A 19,840-nucleotide genomic window follows, 5' to 3' on the forward strand; every position below is an offset into this window, starting at 1 on the left:
CCCCCCCCCCCCGCAGTGACTTGGGACTTGCTCGAGACTTGCACATATGCAACTTATTCACACCTCTGCAGAGTTGGTACAACATCACCATCATCAGGTTTGTGAAAGACATTTTCTCACAGTAATATGAAATGTTTGGTTGGGTTGTCTTTGATTCATTTTGCAAAACATAATGGCTAGTCTGCTAGCGACCATCAGCTCGAGGCGGAGGTGAGAGCTAGCAACTAATTCCCCAGCTGTAAAAACCGCAAATACAATTAAGGTCTCGGTGCAGGCAAACCAACAGCAGTTTCCATTGTAAACTTAAGCCATCCAGTGTCCAAAAATGAATTCAAATTGTTGTACAATAGTGTACAATCAATTTTGAGCGCACAATTAAACGGCCTACGTCTTTCTGCTCATTATGCTGGTTGTCTAAACCCTGACCCAGACTCGTTTATTGCAATCTCCTGAATTAATGAGCCATCCCCTCAATGAACATGTTAACTATGTCTGAAATTCCACTTTATCTGTTTTCGAACGAACTTAGTTGTTGAAATGCAGATCACGGCCACCAGACTTCTGCCTCCCTTTCAAGCGGTTTACCTCATGTGACATATTTTTGATTGACACGGCACTCATTGTAACTATGGCTGTGGAAAAGAAGGCTAAAATCATTGGTTCAAGCCAATTAAGCTATTTTGTCAATCACTCTGCCTTGGTCAAATGACATGGAAGGGTTTGCTTACTAGTGGTGATTGGAGATCTAGTACTACTCTGTAAAAACATACAGGACACTTTAAAATCCTAACAGTACTCCTTTTTGAAAAGAGACAAGTTAACACAATTGAAACCTTTAAAATAGTTAGAATCACTCAATCTAAAAAAATGAACCTGTCTCAAAAACAACTGTGTGTAGTAGTAACTCAGGTGCGATGATTACAATACAAATTTGGAGCATTTTATGTAGGCCTAATGACAATTTAATTCCCTCATTTTCAGTCAAAATGTGTTGTAATTAACCAGAACCCTTCCAAGAGTGGAGTCCTGCTTTTGTTTTAAAAAGAGTATTCAAGCCACAAGTTCGTCCTCATGACATTGGAGTTTGACACTTGCTGAAACAATAGGAAAATGACAGTATTTTCAACAAGTTCATTTTTGGATCAATAAACTTAGTTACATATATATATATATATATATATATATATATATATATATATATAGAGAGATAAAACCATGGATTTTCATCATGCTCGTCTCAACTCCTCCCGACCCCACAGCTTTTGCTTCAATTTCCGCTAGGCTGTACCCCACTTTAACTGGCGGCCCATCAGCTGCTTCAGGAGTCCGATAAACTTGCCAAGCTTGCCAAGCTCAGTATGTTTTTTTCTTTCTTCTAGCATTGTAGTCAAAACAAAGGACTATATGATCCAGAAAAATGTAAATGTTTTTCAAAGGATTTGAAGAAATGTTTCGATTATTTTAAGAAATATAGACCTGAATAGTATACAGAGTGTATAACTTCCTTTCGGCACCACTGTAATAACCACTCGTTCCTGGCCTCACTATGGAATTAGCTGAATCCAAGATTGTTCTAATCATGCAATAGAAGAGCCTTTCCATCTACTGATTAAACACTTAGGCCAGACCTGGGCAAAGTACGGCCCAGGGGCTACAACCGGCACACCCACAGTCTCTGTCCGACCTTACTAGTGACCATGAATTCAAAGTAAAACGAAAAATACGCGATGCTTCCATTTTGATCGTTGTGCTTTTTACGTGCGCACGTGTAGACGCTCGTGCACGCAAGGTAGCAAGCAAAAGCTGTGACTATTCTGAAGTGCTGCTTAGCAACAAATGTCGTGACTTTAAGCGGCCCCTATTGCGATTGTTTTTTTACCAAAAAGAGGCAAGGATGACAACAATGATCCTAATGCGAGCAACATTCTTCTTTCCCTGCTGGGGTGAGGAAAGTGAGTCAAGTGGATTTAGTCAAGTCCCTACATTGCATAATGTGAACAGTTGAAAAAAAAAAAATTACCGGTAGTCTCCTTCGCCCAACTGAGGATGTCAAAACATGCCCTCCACTATTGTAAGGGACTCCTCCCAAACTGCACACACTCTCTTTGCCCAGCATACAATCAAGACGTAGGCTTTGCAGCAAGACCTGCACTGCAAGCTTCTGCAACGGCTTCTTCATTGAGCTGTCAGAGCCCTGCACACAATGGCCTGACATCAACATTACACAGTAAATGTCTCTCTCTTGGGGAAAGGAAATCTGTTCTGTCACCAAAGCAAATGTACAATGGACCTTTTCACACACTGACATTTCCTCGGGTAGACGAGGAAGGGACGCTTCCTCGTGTTGCTTTCCATTGTGAGCAGACGTGTTCCGTAAACATTTTTATTTTAAAAAGAGCGTGGTTTCGGTTTTCGAACAATTTCGGTTTTTGAACAGCCTTCTGGAACGGATTATGGATAAGGTTTGACTGTATTTGTTTGACAAGTTCATTCAAAAAACTTGTGAATGGAACTTTGACCTAGTTAGCATAGCAAATGAACTTTCCCAACACGATCCGCGGTACCCCTATAGTATTTTACTCCCACAAGAACAAAATGATCAAAACGCGTGGCTCGTTTTCATCATTCCACACTTTAAAGCAACTGATAACAACGCCGCTGAAAGAAATGCTGAGGGAGGGGCGGACAAGTGAGTCAAGCCGTGAAGCCTGTTCCTAGTCGGTACAGCAAATGTTCATCCAAATGTGAGCATACGCTTGCAAAAAATGGTGCGCAAAATAGCATTCATTTTCAAGCGGCGTGATGTCATTGCCCACATTAACCTTCAACGTCTATCTATACCTGTTGTATACGAACGTACAAATCACATCTATTATATCGTATTGGGTTTTGCGGTGTGGCGCGCGGTGGTCCTTTTTTTATCCCACGTTGTCAGCACGTGGAGCATAATGGCTCTCTCAGCAAGGTAAATGAGCCTCTGCCCACACAGACAAAAGCTTGTCACGTAAGCTCCATCACGCACTCCTCTGCAAGGACTCTAAAAACCCACATCACCTCTATTCACTGAAAGGCTAAAAGGTTTGTTTTCCCACATTTTGTACCTCACTATTTCAATTTTGCAGGGAAGGGCTGCCTACACTCTTCACTCCAAGATCTGTTCGCATGTAAAATGCTCTTCTGTTTCCATGTCAACACACACGCAGATAAACTAAATGACAAGTGTTCATTCACTCTCTCCTGCGTTATCTCCGGGATGCTATAATTAGCCAGACAGTCCTCCCCTGACATTCAATAGGAGGATCTGCATAAATCAAGATTCAGTCTTAATCCTCATCTGGCTTAGTTTCAAGAGTTGATGGAGGTCTCGCTCTAAAACAGGCCGTGTGACGAATCCGTTCCCATTAATCGGCAAGTACCTAGTAACTAACACATTGTGTGTTTGCTATGAGTTGGATATGCATCTATCATCTTTCCATTCAACATGAAGTTCAAACGTGTTAACTAAAGTATGCTTCTTCCATGATTCACAATTCCTGATGCGGTTGTTTTACTTATTATTGTACTGCATGTGATGTGTGTGTGTGCGTGTGTGTGCGCGAGTGTGTGTGTGGTTCAGGGGAATGAGCCTACGCCAGCAAAGCAGATGAGCGCTAGTTGAAACAGATGCAATGAAAAGACCTCATCACTCGGTTATCCACAAGAGGAAGCACATGGCGCCACATCGGTGCGCTACATGCAAAACAGATAAATAGCACAGCATACGGACTGGAACATACTGTACCTTTTCCATATGTTGTCGCAACAACTAAAACCTTCTGGCGTGAAGGTTAGAGACCACCAATATTACTCTCTTTGGACAGGGATATGAAAATCATAAAGTCGAATTCATCTTTCTCCCAACATGTGAATGCATCTCAGTAAATTAGAAATAAATATATCGTCAATCATGGAAAAGGTTTGTGTTAATTAATTTCACGTCAGAAGAAATATTTCTTGATTTTGTGTTTCTGTAATTTTGATGAGTAAAGTTTATAGCTACAGAATCCCCAAATTTCCTGAAATTAGAATGCAATATGGAATGTTTAATTCTTAACGCAGCTTTATTTCTTGAGCACTTTTTATAAGCAGCTGTAACAAAGTGTTACATGATAAAGTTCGAACATAAAACCTCAAATACAAAGTCATGTCATTATTGCCACCGCTTATCCTGGCGGTGTTGCCAGCCATTCGCAGGGCACATATAGAGGCAAACAACCATTGACACCACCACTGAGTGGGAACCAATCCCACGCTGCCCCGGACACACGTCAGACGAGTGTACCACTACACTGTCAGTTACTCATACACAACATGATATTTATAACATCAACAAAATCATCGTCATAAAAATGAAAATATTCAATGCAAATATATTTCTTCAAAACCAAACTCCTACAGTGCCTCCTCTGTGTTTTCAAACAAAGTGTCACAGTCCTTGTTGGCCGTCTGCTGTCCCACTAATGGACCGTTGCTGGTTTCAAGGAGCCGTGCGCTGCCTTCATATTGACATTCAACAAGTCCCGATTTATTCCCCCTCGTTCAAAGACAAACATGTTGTCTGAAGTAGTTGGAAGATAGGAGAGGAACACGATTGAAGTCTCCACCGACCATTAGGAAAGCACCGAGATGCTGAAATTGTAATGTCTCAATCACAGCATGCATGATGTCACTCGCATTGGCTGCAGCGCCAGAAGCTGAAGGTTGAATGTAAACAAACAACTGCAGAAGATATTGAACTTCTTGGCGAGTAACGTCACGTTCCCCGTGATGATCAATGTCATTGCAGTTGACAGCAACGTTCCCTCTAAGATGCGTGCGTGAGCAATTGCGCACTTCTCTCACCCTCTCAGCACACACGGTGACGCTGGCGCGCACCACGCACGCACTGCATTTCTAAACTCATTCCTTCATTTCCACCCCAGTTTCATTTACAAACAGGACTATTCCAAACTTCCATGACAGTTTCATTAGTGCGACCGAGGGTGCGCACTCAGTAGTTCAATAACTCTAGTTGGAAGTATACATTGACACACGTACACTCACACTCACCACTGACGAGACGCCGCAGGCGACGCACGGACAGCTCCATTCAGGCAGTCCAAACATGGGCATAGTTTCCGAACCCCTCGAATGAGGCTCTTTCATGCGTTTTAAAGGTCAGGTGACAAGGAATTTTTGTGTTTTATTAAATGGCATGTTTTCCATTATTTATGAGTGGACAATGTGGGACCATAGTTATACAGATTGGCTTACTTAATTATGCTTAAAATAACCTATGTGCTAAAATAAAAGTAAAAAAAAAAAATTGGGACTATTTTAATCTTGCCATAATTCTAAAATTTTGATGTAAAATGGAATTGGTCTTCTGAAATGCATTTTCCAACTTTTTAATGAATCTGTAAAATCGATGAGTTTGATTTTTTTTTTAAATTCAACTCGTGAAATCAATTTGTTTTTTTTAATTCCTTGCCAAATTGTTTACTGCACACCCATTCAAGAAGTTCCAACATTTTTTCATCGATTGAGCTTCTGTATGCCCCTGACCTTCCTTCCCCGTCGTTCTCCTGAAAATCCCCTCGGTTGTTTATTAGCACAGTTGTCTGTCCCCCTGGCTATTTGGTGTTTTGCTACAAGGACAGAACAGATTTTTTTTTTTCTATAGGTGAATAACTATGGGAAAAAGATAAATACGAACAGATTGTAAATTGTGCAGTGTCTGGAATGGATCATGTTTTTTTTCTGCTACAAACAAAATGTTAAAACTACATACAGCTCAGGAAAACACTGGCTAAAGCACCGATCTGGCTGACATTCCAAAAATGAAATAGATTGTCTGTACTGTAGTTGAAGTCACAAAAAGGACATAATAATAATCCAAATGCCAATGGCAATCACAGAGCGAATATTATTTTGGATTACAAAGTCCAATTGCACCTGAAGCTGTTCTTCACTATAAGGCGTCATTGCTCCACATTTGACCAAAAAGCTGAACCTGCAATTGGAGCCATGTTTCAAGTGTTTATAAAAAAGTTGAGCACTTTCATCAGGTTGAATGTTATTCCATTCAGCTGGTGGGAATTAAACATTCCATTTTCAATGACTCCTAACGGAATGAATGTACCGGTACTTAATTTGCACTTAACATTGCCTGCACTGTTCAGCTGCACTTCACAATGGCAACCCTCCACTGATTTTATATATTTAAGAATCACAGTTTATTGATCTGACATGCCCCCTATAATAAATATAACATCTTTGTAGGACAATAATTATCTAATAAGAATTAAGATCGGAAAAGAGATACAACTGTTGCCTCAATACACCAGTTATGCAAGAATGAACCATGAAATGTCAGTGAAATGATTTCAAAGCAAGGACTAATAAAATGGGATTTAAATGCCAATGGCTGATCTAAAGGTCAATATGAAATCTTTCTCATATATTTTCTCGATCCGAATGGAAACACATGATCAGGTACTACAAGCAGCGTGTCCGGAATATTGTAACGACGTTCGTGACTCAACTGGTTCGCAGATTAGGTAGCTTCACAAAACCACGCCGGCAGAGGACCAAACAAACCTTGTGCACCTCCAACAAAAACACATTAAAAGTGACTCACTAATTAGAAAACTGCATAAATAATAAACAGTGCTGTATTATCAGCAAACGGGCGAACCATTCCATGGGACCAAAAGGGTGGAGCGAGACACACAAGCCATTGGTCAGCAGCAAAGCATCATTTGGTTGTGACTATTTTCTTCATCACATGCTTGCCAACAAGTTTCTTTGGCTATGCGTCTGCCTGAATCAAGTCTGTGACATGTGCAGTAAGGCTATATAGTTGTCCTTCGCATGAGAAAGGAGGGGAGGAGTCGAAATCATCAAGATAGAGTAAGCATTTCCATGCATTTCTAAGCACCTGAGTTAAGATGAAAAAAACAACAATCAGTTTGAGAAATTTGGGGGCACCTGGAAATTGCTTGTGTTTGCCTAATGATATTACAAAAACTGTGCATTATATTAGTAGTCCCCAAACACCTGTTGCATTTGGTAGCGGGCTGCACAGAGAGAAAGACAAGGGGGAAAAATAAAACAACACTAATTGTTGTAATCTGTTCTTTTTTTAAGTTGTTGTCTTTAAAACTATGAAGTAACTTCAGAATTCTGCCCTATTGGTGAAAAGAAAAACAATCCATCCTAATGTCACATTACAAGCTATTCAGACACATTAATTTTTTTGCATAACGATGACTTTGAAAGGATCAAATCTAGTATGACAGTACATAAAATATGTGGCACTTGGGCAAAACATTTTCAACCACTGTCAGCTGGCGGCTTTTCCAAATCATGATCGGGCCGAGGCAAAGCAAATGAAAATGTCACAAAAAGTCTCCATTTAACTTGTGATTATCTTGTCTCAGTTCACTCACAAATACACTTAGTGTGAAATCTGGGACTGCTCGGTTGCACACAAAGCTATCATTCCGATACATACGTTCATTGTAACTTCATTCAACAAGCGGATGAGCGTTTAATCATCGTGCTTGTCACTATACCGTACGTCGCTGGCATAGATACAGTAGACGAACAACTATACATTGTAAGTAAAATAATTTTCAGACCAATTATATGGAATTGGATCATGTCATGCACCAAAATGGTGCACAGAAAAGCACACGTGGCCTGACCCTGTGTTTCCAGCGCGACAAAACCGTGACAAACCTGTCGTAGTCCTGGCAGATCTCGCCCACGGCTATCAGAGCCTTCAGGTACTCGTTCGGCTGGTAGGGGTTGATGTAGTGCAAAGAGCAGCTGTTCCTGGGGTCTCCGTTGGAAGCTGTGAAGTCAATGGCCACCTGGCGAGAAAGAGAATAGTGCCCTTTGTAAAACACAGGGGTCAACAACGCAATCGTTTATCTCGAGAAACGATCATGTCAGTTGGTGTCAGCGATCCGTAAATATGCAGAATAAATTATACGATTGGTGCCAAATTGTTGCTTTTTAGACACCCACACAGATTGAGCACAAATCCCCCTCCGTTTGGATTCTGACAAACTTTATGTAACGCGGCGGTGGTGAGCATTAATATTCATTGCTTCAGGAGTCCGACTGATGATAGAAAAGGCGCAAAAGAGGGGGCCCACCAAGGGCACGAGTTGAAGGAGGCTCAGCGGAATCCGTGATGCTGCCTACAATAACAACTGGAACTGTGCACAGGGAAGGAAAACACGTGCGAGGGTGTGGAAAAAAGTTGAACAATTCTGACTCTAAACAAAGCCCATTCTGTCTGATGCAAGCTTATATAGTTAGTTCACGCAATGCAAGCATTTCAAATCGCAGTGATAGAGAGGTGAAAAAAATAACAGTAATTACCGTAAAGTGAATTTGGCATCCACCCATGATGTAATCCAAGAAGGAGTAAACTCTGTGGAGCTGCGGGTGGAAAAAAGAGAAACGAAAACCAGTGGTGATGTTGGAGTGGGTGAGCGCCATCTGTTTTTAACAATCTGTTTAAGGCAAACACCGTCATTTTGAATTTGGTAGTTTTGTTTAAAACAACAACAATAAAAAGTTGACTTTAATGAGATTTGAAGTGCAATGAGAGAAATGCATGCTCGCACAATCACCTCACACAGTAAAAAGTACTGGCTTGTTCTCCAAACTCGCTCACTGGATAGCTTTGGATTTTGAGCAGATTGGGTTACTTTTACCCACGGTTGGGTTCATTATTTTGACCCGGCAAATTCGTGAACACCAACTTCTTTTAGTAAACATCAAATCGCATTAGATTTTTGGGTCAGATTTTATTAATGTATTAAATTGAGTAGGAAAGCAGGTATGCCTAATATTGAGGCTGGTCAGGGTAAGGTGAAGCTAGAATCTTACCTTGACATCATTTAAGATGACAACGCCTGAGTTTTTATAGTTCCTTTTCTTCTGTTTGTACTTAGGGTTCACGCAATCCCATGTCACCTGAAATACAAACCCCCCGACCCCCCCGAAAAAAAGTCGTCAGGCAAGGCACTATGCTTTCACCACTTGTTGAGGCAGTTGTTTGGTCAGTGAGAGGTTTTAGCAATGAGATGCCAATATATAATAAAGATATACACATAACTGTCTCTCCTGCGCCTCTGCTTCACTGACCTTATTTCCACTGGAGATTTTCTGCATTTCTCTGAAAGTAGCATAAAACTCTCCAATGAAGTCGTGCTTCCCCCTGGAGTCATAGTCCCACACGAGGCACTGTAGACACACGTACAACACGGTTTTCTTTTATTCCTGTCAGCAGGACCCCATATTCATCAATTTCCTTTTGTGTTCTATTTCCCTCGACCACCGCATTTGTTACACAGGCACAATCTAATGACAAGCACTGTATCCAAATGATGCCTGTACAAAGATAATAATAATAAGATAAGAATAATATTAATAATGTCAGTTTTGACACCGTTAGCACAATATTAGAGGTTGAACCGATTAGTCAACGCGTCGGCTTTACCACTCCGCATCCATGTTTAACATTTGCAATCATCTAATCACTAATCAGGACTTTCAAACACGTCCATTGTTGGTGTCACGAGACTATAACGTGCTGTGGAGCAGCGAAATGTCCTTCAGCAAGGTGACATACTTGAGACTTGGTAAATCCGTGCGGGTTCGAGAGTAGGAAAATTGGATGGCTGTGGAAGAGCCTAGCGGTAGCCTTGCTAGCTTTGGTTATTTCGATCGCCGCTAGTCTTAATACATTCATACCAGTGGGACCTTAAGACTGGTGACCTCCATCTTCATTTCCAAAATGTTAACTAACAATACACGAACAACAATTGTGTGCAAACAAGAAATTAATCACAGAATTTTCTAATATGTACAAGACAGACCAACATTGCAAATTTTCAATACTGATGACACATGCTGCATGCGTAGAGAGATTTTTTTTACATAAAAAGGACAACTGGAGCAAATCCCTTCTCAAATATAATCAAAGCACAAGTGAGAGAGAAACAATAAAAGAGAGAAATGCTTTTTATTTTTTTAAGTCTGCTAATGATGCCTCATCTTACAACACGCTATGCTATGGAAAACAAGAGAAGAATGGATGGCTAGTTCAAGAGAAATATGCACAAGACTTGCACAAATTATAACAACTACAATTTGTGTAATGGTAAGTTGTATTTTCGACTATGTGTTTTTATGCCCTTGTTCCATGAATATGTATTTACATGCAATCAATCCGTGGGGCCCCCCAAAAATAAAAATCTGTGGGGTTAATGACCACAAAAAAAAAATGTTGAATCCCTACTCTTCATTCTAAAGGCAGAATTTTTGGTACGGCTTTAGTTTCGGCTCATATTACAGTTTGTAAGTCAACCCAATTTTCTGGCCATTGGACAGATGAATATTTCGTACCCCACCAGTTGTTATTTCTCATTTTCTCGCTTTTATGATTCCAGCTGAGCCAAAGCACGAAAACAAATTGTAATATTTTTGGGGGTCATTTACCTTAAGCTTCCTCTCCTCATCACAACTGCACAGGGATATGAGAGACACTTTGAAAGGCTCCCAAACAGGATTCAGGTTGTTCTTTATAACCTGTTTGAGGAGGAAGACGAGACATTCAGCAAAGTAATTGTCAGCGGAGAGTCTGCAGCTGAACCATAAAGATGATCGCTTTACCTCAGTTCTGTGAACAAGCTGCTCCGTTTCATCATCGTTGATACGATATATTTCCAAAAAAGGGTCAGACTTGCTGAAAAGGTCCTGCAAAAGCAGAGAAAGCTGATTACTAAAATGACCGGCCCTCTGGCTCTGAAGAGCAGAAAATGCAATTTGACAGTGATGCCGTTGATATTGCCCGAGCTCGTTCCCCAATTCATCACGTGGCTTCGACAGAGACAACATTACCAAGAAGGGTTAATTAATGACGGGTGATTTCAACAATCATCTCCACGGCATTTGCAAGCAAATATCAGAGGAAGGCTTGTTGAGGTTGATTTATGTTCGCTGATTGCGGAGGCAGATGTTATTGTGTCTGTGATTAAAGGTCAGAGAGAGGCAGCGCAAACATTCCCTGCGCCGCGAGGTGTCTCCTCATTTGGCGAAGCGAGGCTAAATGATCATCGATGTCAGCGTTTTAACACGCGAGCTTCCACATCACGCTTCAACATTGACAATTACATAAGCAGCCACAGATCGTTGTCTCCAGCCAACACACCTCAATTTATAGCTGGCAAATTTGCATGGGGGTGGTGTTCAAGAATTTACGTTTCATTACTTTGGAAAATACCCCCCAAATTATTGACCCTATTGACATGGGTAAGGTGGGTAGATATGATCCACTGTTGAGTGATTGGCTTTTTTTCCATTCTCCGTACGTGCACGTGCGAGTGCGTATGATGTCTTGTACTCCAAATGTGACAGTTAACGCTGCAATTCCCGCCACATTAGCCTGATACATCTCCTGAGGGACAAGAGCATAAGGAGCTGCAGCATCCTGTCGTTGTTGTCATGGCAGCGGGCAGCCAGCGGCAACGGCAGCAGCACGGACAGATCAGACAAGTCCAAATGTAATCTTGGGCTAATTGCAACTAGCTGAATGAATGATCAACTAGCACAAGTCATTATGTGTAAGAAGGACATTTCATTGTTAATTCCCGTGTGTGTGTGTGTGTGTGTGTGTGTGTGTGTGTGTGTGTGTGTGTGTGTGTGTGTGTGTGTGTGTGTGTGTGTGTGTGTGCTGATGACAACAGGTTGGAGTGAGGAACACGTGCCTAAAAACAACAGACCATCAGTTGTTATGCCAGTGTGGGACAAAAAAAAAAATCCCTCATAATACGGTTGATAATTCAAGTCACTTCGGGTTTGTCATTTTGTACCAAGGTATCGCTAAAATGTTAAATGGGTTTCACTTGCCTTTTCCAAACAGTTTCTATTAGCTCTTTCCCAGCATAACATTTCCACCACACAATTTATTTCGGATGATAATGGATGGAATGATCCAGTAAAAAAAAAAAAATAATAATAATAATAATAATTCTCCCAACAACATATCCATAATCTTTATAGGCTAATTTATATATGGTGATGCCTTGAGATACGAGTGAATTCATCCTCACTAAATCCCCACAAAAATAAATGGAAATGCCATTCATCCATTCCATCCTCCTTAAAACGTAAGTTTTGTCATGTGTCTCTTAAAAAGAAGCTAGAAATGGATAATACAATATTGTGCTTTATAAGACACATTTGCGATCGTCACACTTTTTGTTCCAAACTGACTCCGGCCCCTTCACAGGAAAAAGTTCGGGGACCCCTGGTTTAGATACCGTAATTCTTTTGAAATTGAACATTCCTTTTTTAACTTCTTTTTTTGTTGTGGTTGCTGCTGTTCTTGTACTTGGATAGAGTTGTACGTAATTTATGATGCTATTTTTTTCACTGTTAGCATTAATAATTATTCTTTTGGAACAAGAGGGGTTGTAAGGAGCCATTTGATGTCTTTTTAAACATTCTTCCCCATGGTCCAGAGTCCCAAAACATTTCCTGTGTGTTCACAAAACAACATCTTCTGAACATATAGTCTGAGCTCGATATTTAGCATCACATTTTCATGGAAGCTGCCTATTATTTGTATACACGCTGACAAGCTCACAGCTCTCAAAACCTAATTTTTTTTTTCATCAGGTACATTAGGCAGGCAATTTCTTAGAAATATCTGCAGAAATTAAGTTTCAGTTGCAAAAAATTATATGAAGCAAATATCATGCAGGAGAGGATGCGCACGTTGAGGATTTCTAATCAAGGCTCTCTGTCATTGCCCTCAGACACGTGTCAGCTCAGTCCCAGGAGTGGCTATGAATTGCACAAAATAAAATACAGACTGTACAAGTTTTTTTTTGGTTTTTTTTTTTGGGTGGGGGGTCCAGTACTGCTGAGAACTTCAAGCCGAGTGCAGGAAACTCCTCCGGAGAACATGAAGCACTTTCACTGCATCACAGTTAAATTGGATATAAGCTCCTGCTGCCTTTCTGATTGAAATATTCCCTCAGCCAAATACAAAAAAAAAAAAAAAAAAGAGAGAGAAGAAATATTACAATGTGATGAAGAACAGCCCAGGTCAGCATTAGCCATCTCTGGTGTGAAATAAGGTGCGATATAATGCATTGATATGATCAGTATAGTGAGTGGTGCCTTAAGAAACGAGTGACTTGTCTCCAAAGTTTTTCGAGATAAGAGCCTTTGTTCATAAAATAGTTTTGCTTTGACTGGTGAGCAAAAATGTTAAACACAATTCTTCAAAAAGAGGCTTCAAGCTGTTTATTACCACTCCCCGTTGAACTTTACTAAACCTTACATGTGAATTTAAAATAACCACAAAGCTTTGCCTTTGCTGAACCGTGGATCAGAGGTACGAGCGGGCCGTCCAGTAACCGGAGGATCCACTGTTCAATTCCCACTCTTTCTGAGTCATTGGTGTACGGATGCTTGTGAATATTTGGTGGTGGTCGAACGAGCCATGAGCACATACTGTCAGCCACGCTTCCGTTAGCCTACCCCAGGATAGCCGTGGCTACAGAAAATAGCTTATCGCTACCAGAGTGTGAATGTGTTAGTGCTTGAATAATGTATCCATTGTGAACACTTTGAACACATTGTGTCCGTTTGTCCAGAAAAGCAGCATATAAATCTGAGGCATTATTAAATTTCTTCTATTGAGCATAATGCTAGCAAATAATGTCAAACGCCATGGGCCAGCTAACGAATAGCATCTGTGCTAACTCTTACAGCAACGGATGTTTAAACACACAAACAGAGCAGACACATATGTAAATAGACAATATAACAATACTCACAGGCATATATTAATCCTTCGAGGAAAATGACTAACATTAATGCAACTCACAAAGTCATTTGTGAAACTCTTCTTAATTCGCCTCTATGTCTTTATTATACTGCCCCCAGGTGGACAGGGTGCATACACCAGAAGGAGCAGCACAATGTTCTTTGTATTGAAGTAAAAAAAGGTAGCAGAAATTGTGTAATTCTTTACACGCAATTTAATAATGTCCATACTGTATGTTTTTTTTGTTTGTTTGTGGGGGGGGGGGGCTGTAACAGATTAATGGCATTTCCATTCATTTTATTGGGGAAAAAAATGTTCGGTGTCGTCCCCATATAAACTAAATTCTTATCTCAAGGCATTATATTAACTCAATTCCGGCAGACATTTTGTGACAGCTCTTCCACTGAATCACATTAGATTGTTGAATGATAGGTGTACCTAACGTTATGTGTTGAACATCTTTTTTTTTTTTTTTAAATGTGTGCTCCGCTCACCTTATCATCAAGCTTCTTGGCACAGAAGGACAGCTCCACATAGCCATTGTTGCCGGAAATTTCCTCCGCATGCACCTGACAGGAGATAAGATTTCATTCTATAACATTTCACAGTTAAGACTGTCGGCATTCCTTGAAAAGATACACAGGATCTCAACTTGTCAAGTAAATGTCATGCTAAAAATGGCAATTGTGCCGTGTCAATGCAAACAAGACCGATAGAAAACTTTTTTTTTAATTGTCTTTCGCAGATAGAATTGTGATTTAATTGCCTTTGTTCCAGCACCTATAACTACCTTCACTATTCCACCCCAAACTCTTCATCGATCATAATCATAAACTTGATGCATGGCAACAGCAGACCAATTCACCCGGGACTGGTCACCAATCACAAGCAGGACACGTCAATCATTAACTGTCCATTTTCACACTGTAACTCAATTTTTTTCTTGAAAAGAGCGACCTTAGACGCCGTCGTGTCGTAGACTGTGGATGTGAAGCAGCCGTTTAATTAAACTTTTAATTAAAACCAGCTTGCTGGACATTTAAAACAAGACATGAGAGCATTGAAGGGCTCCGCTTTATGAACGTATCAGTCTTTGAAAGGGATGGAGGAGGTCCACACCTTGAAAAACACATTCAATGGACCGTTGCCTAATAGCTGCAATAGCTGGGGGTACTATCCAATGCAGGTTGAACAAATACAAATGTACTAATATATCTTGAGAATGGTGCTTCGAGAACATTTAGCACACAAGATTTAGCTGACTGTAATCTATATACTGTATTCGAATCTGTATGTATGATTTTGAATACCACCGTTCTTGTTCGGGGTCATGGGGGAGCTGGAGTCTATCCCGGGTTTACTCACATTCACACCAGAGGAGAATTGGAATCTTTTAACCTTGCCACCATTCGGTTAACCGTTGAGGTTTTCGGAAACCTGGGCGGACGTGCGGATGTACCGGGAAAAATACCTCCGCAAGCAAACAACATGCAATGCCCATACAGAGCTGAGTCAGAGTCAAAAGAAACACAAATGTGTACCGAATTAGGGTTTGTAAAAAAAAATCATGGAAGCCGAAGAATGAATCATCAATTCAACCCTCGAAAAACATCGTAAGAAGACTCAAAAGAATGGGAAATTCAGAATTTACATGAGTAATGCAATAAAAGTTCATGAGGACAAATTTTACAATTTGTGTTGATTAGGACCTGCCTGTGTCAAAAGAAAAGGTGTCAAATTAGAGTGAGTATATCTGCAGCAGAAAGTCCTGACAAAGTAATGCAAGTTGAAAGGACTTGCCGTGATGGTGGATTTGCCAGCATATTTTCCATACTTGAGAAGTAGAGGCTTCACCATTTTCTTTTGGGCCACAATCTGCAGAAAGCACAGAACGATTGGCTCGAGTGCACATCAAAAAACGCCGGTGAGTCATGCGACTCGTGGAAGATGATTGGTGTGCCATTCACACGTACCTGACCGAGTGTGCACTCCACACCGCCCAAGAAGTCATCGTCACGCGTGCCGATGCTGTGAGTGCCGTGGATGTCGTACACTTCGAATCGCAGCTTCTGAACCTCTTCAAAGTAGTAATCCAAGGAGAAAACCTTGGCGAAAACAGGGTGCAAGTTGCTCTTGATCACTTCTGTCCTGTCCAACTGAGAGAAAATATACCCAATTCAACTTTGGCACGCTGCTGACATTCCATTTTCATCAATCACGACCGAATCGAAGTCAGAAGGGAGAGACAGCCTTTGGTTGAACCAAAGGGTCACAACTTTGCAATTATATTCTCACAAAAGAAAGAGACAAAGTCAAACAAATGTTCTATTACTGAGCTGGACCAATCTCTTATCGCGCTCAGTCAAGAGGAAGATATGACAGATTGGAGGATTCTGACATTTCATCTGAGCGCACAGGCCACGTCCGTGTCTGCCTTTGACTGCCTGACAAGAAAGCTGAGCTCTCCGCGGCTCCGTCTGCTCATCCTGCAACGTTTTTGCTCTCCCTATGCGTCAATATTTAGCATTAAAACAGAGACACACCTACAATGTTTCTCAACTTTGTAGACTAATGAAACGATCATTTTCTCCAAAGATGCACGCCAGGTGAACCGAAGACTCCAAATTCCCCATAGGAGTGAATGGGAGTGTGAAAAGTTGTTTACCACTCTGTGTTTGTTTGTATTTCAAGGAAAACCATCACATGGTTTCCAAAAATAAATACATTGAAACAAAATGACAGCTTTTCCTGGAGTGCCTCAAGGCCCTTTTCGTATGTATTGTGATGATTTCCCTGGGGTGTGTATGAAGAAACGTTCATCTCCCTCCTCATCACAGCAACACACACTCACATCTTTACAGTACCAATTAGTGATTTTACCCTTTGATGTAAACCTGGCTGTTTATGAGCGACTTAACAAGATGAACTTTTCATGCAGATTCCGGGGTGTGTTAGAAGAACCCATTCAACTTTGGTGGGAATCTTTTATTGTTTTTTTATTCTTTCACTTCTCGTCAACATTGCAATAGGGTTCTCCCCCCCCCCCCCCTCAATTTATTTTTGAAGAAGAGCATGAGACATGTACAGGCATGTGCAAGAGGGGAATCTATGATGTATATACCGGTAATTGAATGATAACCAAAATTTGACTGTCGTCATGTTGGAGGTCTGCAATCAACAGTGCCACACCCGTCCAAATTGTTTGAATCTTAAAATCGGTTTTGATTTAAAAGATGTGAGTGCATCGAATTGAACCCAATCAAATTGTTCCACTTGATAATATGAGTCTAATCGTCTTTGATTGGAGAGACATACCTTTGAAGGTAATGCCACATTTACAGCACTGATAAGTCCATTTATATTGTAAAATAACAACAACAAAATAATTGTCACGATCAAATTTGACGCCAAAGGTGAGTGGTAGAAAATGCCCGCGGTACGCCGGAACGGCCAGTAAGGTACAGGGCGTCTGCCAAATTTCCAAACGCCATAAACTAGACTTGCCACAGCGCAAAAATGAAAATGTGGCCATTTTTTATGCTGCGTGCATGTGCGCCTGTCTATGAAAATAGAGCTTTTATTTAATTTACTATCACTTTCTTCCAACCAGAGAATCATGCTTTTGGGTCCTCTTTTGCACCCTTGTGCCTAAAAGCATTAGTTTCATTTTAGACATTGCTGTAGCTGGAGCACAAAAACAGCAAATAGGTGAGTTATTCAGTAAATAACAGAGGATGTGTTCCACAAAAAAAAAAAAGAAAAAAAATCATAAATATGTGGAGGTTTATCGAAATTTCTATAATGAGAAACAGCAGCTAAAACCACATCTCTTCATCGTTTCTTTCCTCACCATCCTCCTCCTCATTTTGTGCCATCTGGATGGACAGATTTGGGATGAGTTTGATGAGTCTGTTTGTTGATGACAGTTAATCTAGGCAACAGAGGATGGCTCGTGCCAGAGAATGGGATGTTGTAGGTATGAAGCCTCCGCTACAGACACGTCCCTGCCATGGGAAAATTAAAGTATCCTTGAACCAATTCTTCTGAAAGAGTTTTATCTGAATAGTTTGATCAGCAACCAGCCTTGTACCATCTGACATGCATCAACATCTGTTTTTTTTAACACATTCATGAGCATGGACACACGAAGGTTGTTTACATGCGCACATCTGTTGGTTGGCACCGAATCAAAATGAGCCTTTCATCTGGAAATTAACCAAAGCAAAACGGAATGGTTTCTAGTTTAAGAAGTGTGGTGGCGATAGATCCAGTGGGTGTAAAAAATCTACGCACCCCTGTTCAAATGCCAAGCCTTGTGAGATTAAAAAATAAATAAAATTAGATGTACATGGGCCGAGAACCAAATTGCTCATCACCAACACTATACCGACATTGCAGCATGGTGGTGACAGCATCACACTATGGGCCTGTTTTTCTTCAGATGGACTTAAAGCCATAGTGAAGGTGGAAATAATTATGAACAGTTCAAAACAACAGTCTGTATTAGCAGAAAACCTACATGATGCCGCTAGAAAACAAAAAAATGTCAGGAAAAGCCTACTAGAACCGTTGAACTTTATTTGGGGTTAATGAACGGCATTTGAATGGTGGCAGGTGTGTGCTGACTTCCATTTAGCATGACTTTGAATGTGACGGGTTAATTCTGAACATAGCTCCATCACAGTTATAAGAGGGTTTGTGCTGGAATTTTTTTTGAAATGATTTGTCATGGTCTGCCCTTTAATATCACAAAAACCTGGCTTTTGAGTGTGGAGAATTTTTACATTCAGTGTAGATATTCTGCTGCGTTCATGCCACACTGAACTCAGGTCAGTTATCCCATCTGACAAGTGTCTCTCAGATTACAGCCAGAAAAATCCATATCTTTCCTCATTGCTCCACGCCAAGTGTCCCCCCCCCCCAGCACTCTGAAAAATAAGATCTAAATACACCACATTTACAAGCAGTGAGTTAAACTTACAGTTATGAGATTCAGTTTCCCTTAAACAGTTTTTTTAAATGCCACTGTAAAAGAATGATTAACTTGTAACTGAATAACCTCATTGTTTTTGGCATTTGCCCAAGACTTAACAGGGGAAATGACAGACTTGCCTCCCACACTCCGAATCAGCCTGGGAGCAGTCCAAGAAAATAAACGTTCAAGCCAGAGCACAACTTGAGCGCGCTGTATGTTAACAAGTCCATTTATTCACAACATCACGTTTAGAAGGAAATGGTAAGAAAAGCCGAGCAGGGTAGAATCTGAACGAAGGCACACAGAAACAACAACCAACAATGGAGAATTTAAAGTGTTCAATTAACATAACGTGCATGTTTTTGAAATGTGCCAACTGAACACAGTAACGATTGAGCCAAGTTTCGAACCCTGAACCTCCACCACAACTATTCCAACATGCTGCTGGGCCAGAAAAAAAAATTTGAATTGAGTAATTTTGTGTTTAACATAAAAATAAGTACATAGCTTTATAATAGTGGTGCCTTGAGATATGAATGTACTTTTTTTTGCAGGGGGGCGGTGAGGGGAAGGCTGTAAGGGCTTAATGTAACATTTAAAGAGTTCAGAGATTTTATGTTTTCTGAGGGAAGACTCCCTATCCCACACACTACTGATATGAACAAAGCATGCAAAAATAAGGAAAAAGAACCAAAAAAAAGAGTCTCACCTCTGTCCACTGTCCGTTGGTCTGTACCATGAGAATCACGCAAGGGTCTGATTTATTCAGAGTGTCTCGGTCTAGTAGAGCTTTACAAGACACCCGCAGCTCTACTTTGGAGACGCAGGTCGCCGGACCACCGAGACTGGTGGCGGGGGAGGTGGCCTCCTGAATGTCATTCATTCTGGCCCGGAGACGAGAGGAGCGGCCAAGCGGCAAACAACTAGTAGGAGATGATGTGCTCTCTAACTGTGAGGGATGAGAACAGGAAGCCGTTAGGCAAAGG

The 19,840-nt window shown here is 40.9% G+C and overlaps 1 protein-coding gene across 1 annotated transcript in view; it reads right to left on the reverse strand.

The window, feature by feature from the left end:
- cpne7 (copine VII) overlaps positions 1-19,840 on the reverse strand; it is a 32,424-nt gene that overhangs the window by 11,189 nt on the left and 1,395 nt on the right. The window contains exons 2-11 of the mRNA XM_019887030.1: positions 19,564-19,803; positions 15,853-16,035; positions 15,680-15,754; positions 14,374-14,448; positions 10,714-10,797; positions 10,540-10,629; positions 9,184-9,282; positions 8,926-9,012; positions 8,413-8,472; positions 7,762-7,895 (exon numbers count right to left, since the gene is read on the reverse strand). Of these exons, the coding sequence (XP_019742589.1) occupies positions 7,762-7,895; positions 8,413-8,472; positions 8,926-9,012; positions 9,184-9,282; positions 10,540-10,629; positions 10,714-10,797; positions 14,374-14,448; positions 15,680-15,754; positions 15,853-16,035; positions 19,564-19,737 (1,061 nt within the window). The 5' untranslated portion in view covers positions 19,738-19,803. The remainder of the gene's footprint in view (positions 1-7,761; positions 7,896-8,412; positions 8,473-8,925; positions 9,013-9,183; positions 9,283-10,539; positions 10,630-10,713; positions 10,798-14,373; positions 14,449-15,679; positions 15,755-15,852; positions 16,036-19,563; positions 19,804-19,840) is intronic.

The sequence above is a fragment of the Hippocampus comes genome, unplaced genomic scaffold (genome assembly GCF_001891065.2).
Source record: "Hippocampus comes isolate QL1 unplaced genomic scaffold, H_comes_QL1_v1.1 scaffold261, whole genome shotgun sequence".
Taxonomy (NCBI): Eukaryota; Metazoa; Chordata; class Actinopteri; order Syngnathiformes; family Syngnathidae; genus Hippocampus; species Hippocampus comes.